Genomic DNA, 12,109 nt, shown 5'->3' with positions numbered 1-12,109 from the left:
TAATTGCACCGAAAGCAAAGTGAGCAAGTAACAATGCATTATCCTTTCACCTCTTTCGCCCTTTCTCTCTGTCTACCGCAGTCAATTATTTGTCGGACCCAAAACAATTGTTCTGTGTTTCCGTGTATTATCTTAATTTGCAAAAGGCAGGGCCGTCGATAGGACTTATGGGCCCCTATGCAATTTTCTTCAGGGCCCCTAACTTTTTACTTTAATCTTTAACCCCCTCTTTCTAGACTCCGTTTTCACATAAATATCCTAAATATTGTCAGTGAATCTACTGAAAAGGGGGGGGGGGTTTAATGAAAGTATTTTTCTAAATGAAAATTGATTTGCGATGTTTCTTAATCCAAACTTTGAAATAATTTTTAAAAGAGACTTTTGTATACCGGGCAGGATTTAGACTTAACAGGGTCCTACGTTATTTCAGTTATGGGGGACCCTTCTTGTAGCTCGGACGACTTTATGTCAACACCAAAATACGTCATTTTTTAAGTCTTTGTCCCCCCACTATGTGTTTTTTCGTCTATGGCTATGTTAAAAAAAAAAAATCCGCTGTCTATTTCTTTGGTTTAACCTTTTAGAAGGAAGGGTATCAGAAGAGTGATGCAAAAATCTTCTTTCAGTTTAGAGTAGAACAATTCCATTTTTAGGGGGTCCGAGGATTTTTCCCCGGGAAAATTTTCGAAAAATACATTAAAAATTTCTGTAATTTGGGGTCTTATACAGATGATTGTATATTGGAAATACAAAAACATCAGGAAAAAATAGGATAACCAAAACATTTTTAAACTTTCACACTCTTTTGCAAATTAAGGCAGTGCAAAATAAAAACTGCTCTTGGTTCGACAAGTTTTCGGTATAATTAGTTTTTGATCACCCCTTGAACCCACTGACAAACACAACACTGAATTAACTGAAAATTGATCAAGATTAAAATATGCTTAAAATGCTTTTAAAAGAAATGGTGGAAATATTTAAAAATATGTTATGAGAAAGTAATACCCTAACTATTCGGACAATTCATACCTTATACACTTGGTAAGAAGTAAAGTTGAAGCACTTTTCAAGACTTTTCGACTGCTTTTTTACAACTTTTCAAGTTGTTTCAGAAAGGTTTTTAATTATTTTCAAGGTATCTAGAACAATTAAGATGATTCAGAGAAATTCATTTGTACTTTCCAATCTCGGACGTTTTAATACTTGATTGTATAGTTATACAGGATTTTTCTAACTTAGTACGAAACACCTATTATTCTGCACTACTTGTATTTTTTAATCACTTATAAGTGCAGAAAACAAAAGTAAATAGAGGTAGTACTAATTTTTTCTCGTTCTAAACAGATTGATAGTATGCAGTAGAAGTAATAAAAAAGCAAGCAAGAACAAAATAACTTCCAAATTATGGATTTCGTGTTTAATAAAATAGCAAAATGTGAACGTGCGTATCACGCAAAAACAAGCAATATTACAGAAACGTGATAACCATGCTTTTAACATTTTTGATGCAGAATGTAGCAAAGAGCTGAATTTGGCACATTTTGGGATTTCCTCCCCCCCCCCACCCCACCCCACCCACCTCGCATTTGAAACAGTTAAAAAAAAAAAAAGGCTTTCAAACACGTGAAAATGAAATTAATTTTTTAAAGTATTTTTCCTTTATTTAGGATCGAATCATGTAATTTTTCGAGTGCCCCCAAAGCAGTGGAGGACCTATATATGCTAAGTTTAAGGGTAAATCCAGCACTGATTCTAATCAATTCAGTGACATATCAGTACCCCTTTTAGAAATGCAAGGACGTTCTATACATTTTGACGAGGAATACTTCTTTCAAAATGTTCCCCATTGGGCGACCGTTTTTACTCTAGAAACAACACCAGAATTAGTTTTCGTTTGCATCACGGAACTTAAAACTCAAAGCAATGCATATTTTAAAATCTTTTCTTGAAACTGCTCCGTTTGCCTATGTTTTGAGTTTCGAACGATGAAAATAGAAGCGCTTATTTTTAGTCTTTTTTTTTTTTTTCCTATTGTCCATTTCACTAAAGTTCTGCTTAGCTTTCAAAAAGAAGCGATTTTTTTAGATTTGGAACTTCCACGCAAAGAAAAAAAAAGAATCTTATTCATTTTTGGTTGGTGGAGACGAAAGGGGGGTATGAAGAAGGACAAATTGAATTTCTCACTTGGAACTTGATCACTTTCACTGAACTCACTTCTGTGGAAACTCTAGGAGAAAGAGTTCCTTCAAACTAAAAAGTTTTCTAAAAAATAGGAGGATGGAAATTATTTTCTTTTTCTAAGGCCCGCTTCGCGGGCCCCTCAATCTCTCATGGGCCCCTATGCAATGCATAGGCTTGCCCCCCCCCCCCTTTCTCCTCCCATTATAAGGCTTCAAAATGCAGAATTTTATATCCATTTTCAAAATTTTCCTTGACCCCCCCCCCCCCCCCTCTAAAGTCAATCCGAAAAGAACAGCAGGTATCGGGCTATTAGGGTTTCCAATCCTGATCCCGAATAACGAGGGATCCAGTATGATGCTTAGCGGAATTAATCCCGCAATTTTTTCCAACTTTTGCCGCTCAAAAAATAACTACTATTTTCACAAACATCATCTGAAGTTTGAATCATCTTCCTCGTATATCTGCAAAAGGAGTAATAATTTTGTGTCTCATATGATGAACGGTGGATTTACCATTTACGAGCACAATAAGAAGAGTATAGTATTTTTCTGAGAATAAATTGGTATTCTCATTAGGGGGGGGGGAGATTTCAATTTTCATACGTTCAGCAATTGAGAAAATGCACATAATCTAAAAACATTTTCGAAAACCACCACTAAAACTTAAAATCCAGAAAATTACGCTTTGAAAAAAATAGGGTAAGTGTATTACAGATTGCAAAATCCACTGGGATAGCCTGAATGCAATGTTGGAGCACTTCTGTAAGCTTTAGGAATGCACAAAAAATCTTTTATACTTACAAAAAGTGTTATTTTCCTCCAGGATCAGAGACAGAGACACCGATTTAGTTCGATTCTATGAACAGAATGCGTTGTGTAAAAGATGAAATGAATGGAATCAGACTCAAAAGAATCAGACTCACTTCAAAGCTTTTCCATAGAAGCCCAATTAAATTGTGATAAAGCCGTTTTAAAAAATAATGCATTCTTCTTCTGATACTAGTTACCCTCTCAGTATTAACAGCAGCAGTTGAAAATGATATTTTCAATATTTTAGGAGTGAAGGCCTATTTAAAGAGCGCAGAGCAGTACTGGTCAATAGGGTGTCCCAAAAAATCCTAAAGTCGATGTGTCAAGACTCACACCCTCTTACAGTTTTTCTTTTAGGTCAAAATAATTGTAAAAAAAATTTCATATAATTTGAACAACGGTAACCCGTGCCGACTTGCGCTGTACTACGCCGAATCAATTCCCTTCTTTTTTTTCGGAAGTTTGAAATTTTATGTTTATGAAACGTTGCCTCTATAGCCCCACGTGTACCACAAAAATATTTATAGAAATTTAAAAATATTTAGATGTCCAGCGGGAGGCCTAAAATTTAATTTTCTTCAAAAATTTGATTTTTTTCTATACATTTTTATAAAAATGTGAGATATATTTTAAGAAGGAAAATATGAACAGTAAACTCGGTGATTAGCACCAAATAGAAATTTTTGCTCTATTGCAATATTTAAGTCTCCCACATAGTACTCAAAATATGGATTTTTTCAAGTTTAAGTTAAATTTTTCATTTTAGGTGTATTGTTTTTTTTATTATTATTCATTTGCAAATGTTCATTTGAAAATGTGTTGGCTACGTTTTATCAAAATAAAAATTTCCAACTTTTTTTTTTATTCGGCCTAGTAAACAGGGCTGGTTTACACTTCCGGGCGCAAGTCGGCACAGGTTGCCGTTGTTCTAATTATATGAAACTTTTTCTACAATTGTTTTGTCCTGAAAGGAAAAATACTAGAGGGTGTGCGCAAAGGCGCCTACCCTCCTAAGGGCAAAGACTCACCCCCCTCAATATCGCGGGAACCCCCTCCAAAAAAAAAAGCAAGAGCCCCCCTCCCCAATTGAGAAAAATAACCATCAAAACACCCCCCCCCCTCCTAAAAATTTCAATGGCACAGTCTGCCTCATGACACTGCCCCCTAGGTGGGCATCGACCTTTTTTTTTGGGGGGGGGAGCACCCTACTGGTCAAGAGTGTCTAAATAGCCTTGTTCTGATGTCAGTGTACAGAGAAATCAAAGTATCTGATGATGAAATAACTGATTTTTTTTTTTTTTTTCATAAGAGACGTCTCAATTTTTAATACTCAAAAACGTTTTTTTATGAAAACAAGTGAACTGTTACATAATTGCTGGTAAAAAACCATCATTATTTCTGCTTCAATTCAAAAAATATTTAAATCACATAGCACATGCATTTATGAGGTTATTGAGCATTTCAAAAGTGTCCGGAGTAATAAATAGGGAGAGTCGGGAGGAATGGGACAGCTGCATTTGTGACGAAAAAAAAAATATACTATTCTATTTCATTCTAACTATTTCATGTTCACTAGATGCAGTAAAATTAGAGTCAAGAAAGAGTCTAAACAGATCAGTTATTTGGGAGATAAGGGGGGGGGGGTGTTCTTACCTCTAGGTAAGATTATCTTTTTCTATTAGCTGGTTTCTTGCGGTTGGCTCTACTCTGCAACGCAACACAACACAACCATTGAACTACAACAAAAGTGGACTGTATAACTTTTATTATGATAAATTTCATACACTTGAGAGCAGCATTCTTTCAGCCGCTCTGACCTTAAACTCCCTGAATTGGTTGCAGCCAGAGGTTTTTAACTAAACATAGGTGGCGCTTTAACATACCGGGCCACGTTGAAACATATATGGTTTCAAAAATTATATGATAAACTATAGAAAAAAAAACCAATTGAGAACTAACTACTATCAAGTATACATTACTGGCAACAAATATGAAATACACATTATTAAAGTTTGTAGAATAATAAAACAGATGTAAAGAAGCCTTTTTACAAAACATAATTATTTACCAATCCATTAGTAACAGTCACCTAAAGTTCATCAGTCCATATTAGGCAAAACTGCTAATTTATGAATTGGTCGGCGAAAAATTCCAGTATCGGTCTTTATGTTAACAACTCGCACATTCTGATCCGAACCAAGGAAAACTTCCATTACTCTACCTAACCTCCACCTTAGAGGAGGAACGTTGTCCTCTTTAATTAAAACTAAATCATTTACTTTAATATTTGATTGTTCTCGTACCCATTTGGATCGCTGTTGCAACGCGGAAACATATTCATGTAACCATCGTTTCCAGAAACTCTGAAAAATCTGTTGAGTTAATTTCCAGCGATAAGAAGGGGGAATTTTTTCGTTGAGAAGATTTTCTTCTGGTATTGAAGAAAGCGATGTACCAACCAAGAAATGCCCAGGAGTAAGAGCAGACATTTCGGATGGATCCTCTGACAAAGGGCTCAACGGTCGGGAATTTAAACAAGATTCAATTTGTGTCGTTAGCGTTGAAAATTCTTCCAAAGTCAATTTTTGGTCTCCTATTGTACGTTTTAGGAGAGATTTAGCGGATTTGACAGCTGCCTCCCAAATTCCTCCAAAATGAGGGGCGGAAGGTGGATTAAAGTTCCATTTAATTCCCTCGTTGGCGAAATAATTATGAACGGGTTCTTCCTTCTGGAGAAGTGCAATAACTCTATTCAATTCTTTATTTGCAGCTACAAAATTTGACCCACAATCCGAAAATACCTCACTTGATTTTCCTCGTCTCGCCACAAATCGTTTTAGTGCAGCTATAAAACAGTCTGCAGATAAGTTGCCAACAATTTCAATGTGCGCAGTCTTTACGGCTAAACACACAAAAATACAAATGTAAACTTTTAAGGTTCTAACCCCGCGGCCAGATCGCGGTTTTACTAGAAAGGGTCCTGCAAAGTCTAGACCGGTTTTTGAAAACACTCGTGATGGCATTACTCTAGCACGCGGCAAATCAGCCATCACCTGGGTTGCTGTTTTTCCCCTGAGTTTGAAACACTTAATGCATTTCCAAATTTCCTTTTTAATGGCCGACTTAGCGTTAATTATCCAAAACTCCTTACGTATAACAGATAACAAAAGAATAGTACCCGCATGTAAATATGTTTCATGATAGGAGCGAATGATAATGGTAGTTAAGTGGTGATTCTTTGGCAGGAGAATGGGATGTTTTCTTTCATTTGAAAAAGGAACATTTTCCAGTCTACCACCAACACGTATTACACCATCTTCATTTATAAATGGCTTTAAGGAAAGTAATTTACTATTGGCAGGAAGTGGTTTTTTATTCTCCAAATGAAGATACTCAGTGGAAAACTCTTGCTTTTGAACTATCTTCACCAAAATATTTCTAGCGGCTTTCATTTCATCACTAGTCAGATAGCCAATGTTTCGATTTTTGGGATATCGAGCATTTTTAATGAAACGTAGGCACCATGCTATCATGCGGCGTAATTTAACATATGATGAAACTTTAACAATTATTGGAAAATCAACAGACGATGTTCCATATAAACACGAAGCCTTTTTTCGCTCTTCTTTTAGAGCGTCCGTTGACAATGGTACTTCTACATGTGGAATTTCCTCGTGTCTAAGCCAAGGAGGACCAAACCACCATAAGTCAAACTTAAGCAGTTCAGAGGGTAAAAGTCCTCTACTTGCACAGTCTGCTGGATTTTGGTCTGAAGGAATCCAGCGCCAGTGTTGAATAGGAAGGATCCCTTGTATTTCAGAAACCCGGTTAGCAACAAATATTTGCCAACGTGACGGCTCAGATCTTAACCATGCTAAAACGATTGTGGAATCTGTGAAGGCGTGTATTGCATCAATTTGAATATGTAATGACGAAAGAACGATTTGTAGTAAATGCACTAACAACACAGCTGAGCAAAGTTCAAGGCGCGGAATCGATATTGTTTTCAATGGTGAAACACGAGTCTTCGATGTCAACAAGCTAACTTGATGACTGGACGTATCAGAAGATTTTAAGTAAATTACTGCAGCGTATGCCTTCTCAGAGGCATCACAAAAACAATACAGTTCAATATTAGACGCTTCGTGCAAAAGAACTCTTCGAGGCACAGTTACAGGTTCTAGTTGAGAAATATCGTTGCTATAGTTAATCCATCGCTCCTTAAGCTCCGGAGGCACAGGATCATCCCACGATAACTGATATTTCCACAAATCTTGAATCAAAATTTTTGCAGTTATAATAAATGGCGACAACCACCCAAGGGGGTCGAAAATGCTTGACACACTAGACAAAATAGATCTTTTTGTAGGGAAGGCTCTGTGCTTATCCGAAAAATGAATGTTATACGTAAAGTCGTCGAGCGTTGGATTCCATCTCAATCCCAATACTTTAATAAATTTAGAATCGGCGGTACTAGAAGAACATGCGGACAAGCCCTCTGATTTGCGTAGTCTTTCCAACACAAACGAATTGTTAGTACACCACTTGTGCAATTTAAATTGTCCTCTTCTAAGGAGATCATTCAGTTCATGGATAAGATCAATCGCCTCCTCTTGCGTTTTAGCGCCAAACAGGCAGTCATCAACGTAAAAATTATGCATGATTAGATCAACTGCCTTCGGAAATCTCGCTGCCTCATCAATTGCCAGCTGCTTAAGTACTCGCGTAGCTAAATAGCTAACAGATGCGGTACCATACGTGACAGTACACAACCTATAAGTCGAAATTGGTTTAGTGGGGTCATCCCTCCACAGAATTTTTTGAAAATCTCTATCTGCATCATGAATCTCTATCTGGCGATACATTTTTTGTAAATCACTTGTAATTGCAATGTTATGACATCTAAATCTCAATAAAATAGCGAAAAGATCGTCCTGCACCTTTGGACCATTCATAAGCGTATCATTTAATGATACACCAGATGTAGTTTTTGCACTAGCATTAAAAACAACTCTTAATTTTGTGGTGGAACTAGACTCATTAATTACATGATGGTGCGGAATACAATAATGAGCATTTTCTTTGCATACCGTATTGTCGATTTCCATATGCCCAAGATCGAGATACTCTGTCATGAACTTTTTGTATTGCAAATAAATGTCAGGCATTTTTAGAAGTCTTTTTTCTAGACTATGAAACATTTTAAATGCGGTGGCCTTGGAGTTACCTAACAGTTTTCTATTAAATTTAAACGGAAGTCTAACAGAATACCTTCCTTCTTTATTGCGCGTATAATTTTCTAAGAAATGCGTTTCACAAAGCCTTTCTTCCCTTGTAAGCGATTGTGTTGACGGAATTTGTTCTAATTCCCAAAACGACTTAACTAGCTCATCTGTACTAACACTTAAACTATTAACAGAACTAGATTCTAAGTCACAACAGCTGAGCGTTGTGGCTCCTGCGATTATCCACCCTAATCTAGAACATACTGCGAACGGAAGATTTTCACCCCGTTTTATTACCTCTCCGTTTACAAGCGAAAAAAATACATTTACCCCAAATAGAATGTCTATGCTTTCTTTCTTAAAATAAGAGGGATCTGCTAACAATAAATCCTTATACTCATTAAAACATTTCACAGGCGTAGTTGAATTGGGCAATTCCCCACAAATTTTATCAATGACGTAAGCGGAGGTTACCATCTTAAATTCAGTGTCAAAATGAGAGGAAAATACTAACTCGACTGCTCCATTGCTTAGCGTATTATAACTTCCTAAACAGGAAACTGAAATTTGAGCAGGGTTAATTTTCAATCCCAATTGCTTGGCACATTCTTTCCTAATGAAATTTTTTTCTGAGCCCGTATCCAGCAAACATTTACAACTTATCCACTCATTTTTAGAATTTCTAATCTTAATTACAGCAGTGCATAAAAGAACAGATGAATTGCTATTATTCATACTAGTTCCCAATTGATTACCATATGAATTATTTGCACATACTATAGACGTAACTTCATTTTTGCGATTTAAATCTAAACTCGTTTCTACTGAACAAGGAATAAATTCTTTAGCACTTACAGAAGGAAACCTAGGTATCGACCTATTTTCATTTTCTTGATGTAACATACTGTGGTGCCTCTTCCCACATTTGAAACAAGTATTACCACTTTTACATTTTCTAATTAGATGCACATTAGAGAGGCAATTAAAACACAGTTTATTTTGTTTTACGAAATCAAATCTTTGCGGTACGGATAGACTGCGAAATTTTACACACTTTGATAAGTAATGATTATCTTTACAATATGAACATACAGAAACCGCAACCAAAGCGTTAACTTTAGAACTTGTGGGCTTTTGTACTTTACCGACTGAACCCTTACTGTTTTGAATTGTTCTAGCGTAACTTTTTAGAAACTCTATTAAATCCCTAAGTTTCGGAATTTCAGAATTCTTTGACTGGCGTTCCCACCATAATTTAGTGGAAGTATCTAATTTTTGTAATATTAAATACAACATTAAGGTATCCCCAAATTTATCAACCGATTGACCCAGCGTTTCTAATGAACGAATTATTTCATTGACATTATCTACGAAAGTCAACAAAGCAGAAGCGGATTCATTTTGAATGCTTTGAAGATCCAAAAAGCGTTTAATGTGAGCAAAAGTTTGCTCTCTTGTATTTGAGTATCGTTCATCTAACAAATTATACGCAATTTTAAAATTACTATCAGATATTGGAATAGAATTTACAATTTTCGCAGCATCACCTTTTAACGAGGTTTTTAAATATTGAAGCTTTTGAGCATCAGATAGAGATTCATTTTTTGTTACTGTTGCATTAAAAAGATCTTTAAACGTTAGCCAGTCGATAATATTGCCACTGAAATTGGGCAAGGAAAGTTTCGGCAGCTTTATTGTTTCACTTCCGTAATTTGTTTTATCTACGCTATTTAAACTGGAGATGTTTAACTCTGGTTTCTTCTGCTCGTTCAGTTTTTTCTCAGCACGAAATTTAATTAATATTACTTTTTCGTTATACGCAAAAACACTTTCTAACTCGCTATCTAATTCTTCAAGATTTTCAATTAGCGCTTCAACCTTATAGTCAATATCTTTCAATTCAGCCTCTTTTTGCTTTAACAGTTCCAAATTTTCAGATATTTCCTCAAAGTTAACGTCTTGTTCTTTTAGATTGCCTTCAATTTTCTTTATGTAATTTGTCACTGCTCTTCTTACGATAGAACGTTTTGCTTTCACGCGTGTCAACTCAATTTCACTTTCCTTCGCGTCTTTAGACATTTTCCGGTTATTTAGCAGTCACTAATTTCAAACTTGAAATTGCCACTCACCCAATTGCTACTCATGTACAGGATTCGAATCGTAATGCGTAAGTTATTTCACTCCATGCGTCTTCAACTTGCGTTACATTTCTTCACGAGCCATTCTTTTTAATATCCGGCTCGACGGACCATGTTCTTACCTCTAGGTAAGATTATCTTTTTCTATTAGCTGGTTTCTTGCGGTTGGCTCTACTCTGCAACGCAACACAACACAACCATTGAACTACAACAAAAGTGGACTGTATAACTTTTATTATGATAAATTTCATACACTTGAGAGCAGCATTCTTTCAGCCGCTCTGACCTTAAACTCCCTGAATTGGTTGCAGCCAGAGGTTTTTAACTAAACATAGGTGGCGCTTTAACAGGGGGGGATTCCACTGGATTCAAGAAAATTTCATAAAATTAGACATTTTTGTACATATTTTGTTGTTTTTTACCTAAAAAAGTCGACACAAATCCTTTGACCCCCCCCCCCCCCCTTCGAAAAACTTTTAAATGACGGAGAACTGAGTCTAAAGCATTTTTTTTTTCTGCATAAATAATACAGTTGTCCCATTCTTCCTGACTCTTCCATAAAGGTGAACTGATTTTAAATAATAGTTCACCATTAACACAATATTTAGCATAACCTATAAAAAAAATTAAAAAATCATCCCCCCCCCTGAATTCCTTGGCATTCATTTGAATTTTGGCGTCTTGAATTCAAGTTACGTTTTTCGCGATCACGAATTGCGATTGGACCTTACTCGTTGGGTTTCTTGTTTCTACTACTAGCTTTTGTAGCAAACATAATTTGAATTCCAGACGACAAAATTCAAATGAATGCCCAGGGGCTAGATGCTAGATGTTGAGGGCTAGATCGCTGGATGTCTTTTTAAAGGCGAAGCACCCGCGCGCGGAGAACGGAGCAATTAGTGATGGCACAATCCGATTCCGATTCCGAGTCATAACTGACTACAACTGTATTATGTCGAGGGATCTGCATACTAAGTGCCTTGCCTCCATTATTTTTTATACCGATAGATGGCAGCACCACCACCGGATCCAACAGTTAATGAGAATTTTGAACTAATCCAGGAGCTAATAGCTACCTGAAATTAGCACCCCCAGAGGTATCGTTTCACTTGGAGGACATTGAGACCACGAGCATATTTAACGTCGCCCAGTCCCCTTTAATGACGACGGTGGGTCTTCGACCATCGAGGTTCGAACCCGAGGCCCTCCGGCTCCGACTCCGACACTCTACCGATCGGCCTACCACGGCCCCTGATGGCACAATAAAGTCAATACTGATAACATATTTTAGGAAAAATAATTAAGGTGATCGTCTTTTTAATGTAAACACTTTGGCCTCTCCGGAAACAGAGATTTCGGCTACGCCGCAGACGTGACTATCCCCAAAATTTTAGCGCGTCTGTGGTCATTCCATTCACTGTCAAAAACTTCCCAAATTAGTTCTTCAACCCTTGGTGTTCCACAAGTAGGAAAATTATCTCAAACTAATGCTCATTAAGAATATTTTTCGGCAAATCATTTTTGCATTTTAATGAATGTCATCAACCCACTTTGCACTTCCAAATTGCATAATTCCTTGTAATTTTTACACCTTGATGCATAGTTAATAGTTTCATCATTGCATCTTGTTCATTTTGAAAATTTTACTTTTTCATTGTTTGACCTTAATGTCAAGGTGACACAACAGCAATGTTTATTTGTTTCGGATTAGGAAGAAGATGCAACTGCGCGAGAGCAGACATCACATGTATCAAGA

At 36.5% G+C, this 12,109-nt stretch overlaps 1 protein-coding gene across 1 annotated transcript in view; it reads left to right on the top strand.

The window, feature by feature from the left end:
• Positions 1-12,086: 12,086 nt before the first annotated feature.
• Positions 12,087-12,109, top strand: part of LOC129219730 (succinate--CoA ligase [ADP/GDP-forming] subunit alpha, mitochondrial-like) — a 27,956-nt gene continuing 27,933 nt past the window's right edge. Inside the window, exon 1 of the mRNA XM_054854017.1 lies at positions 12,087-12,109. Within this exon, the coding sequence (XP_054709992.1) occupies position 12,109 (1 nt within the window). The 5' untranslated portion in view covers positions 12,087-12,108.

The sequence above is a fragment of the Uloborus diversus genome, chromosome 4 (assembly GCF_026930045.1).
Source record: "Uloborus diversus isolate 005 chromosome 4, Udiv.v.3.1, whole genome shotgun sequence".
NCBI lineage: Eukaryota > Metazoa > Arthropoda > Arachnida > Araneae > Uloboridae > Uloborus > Uloborus diversus.
Note: the sequence above shows the minus strand (reverse complement) of the source record. Positions and strands in the feature narration are given on the sequence as shown.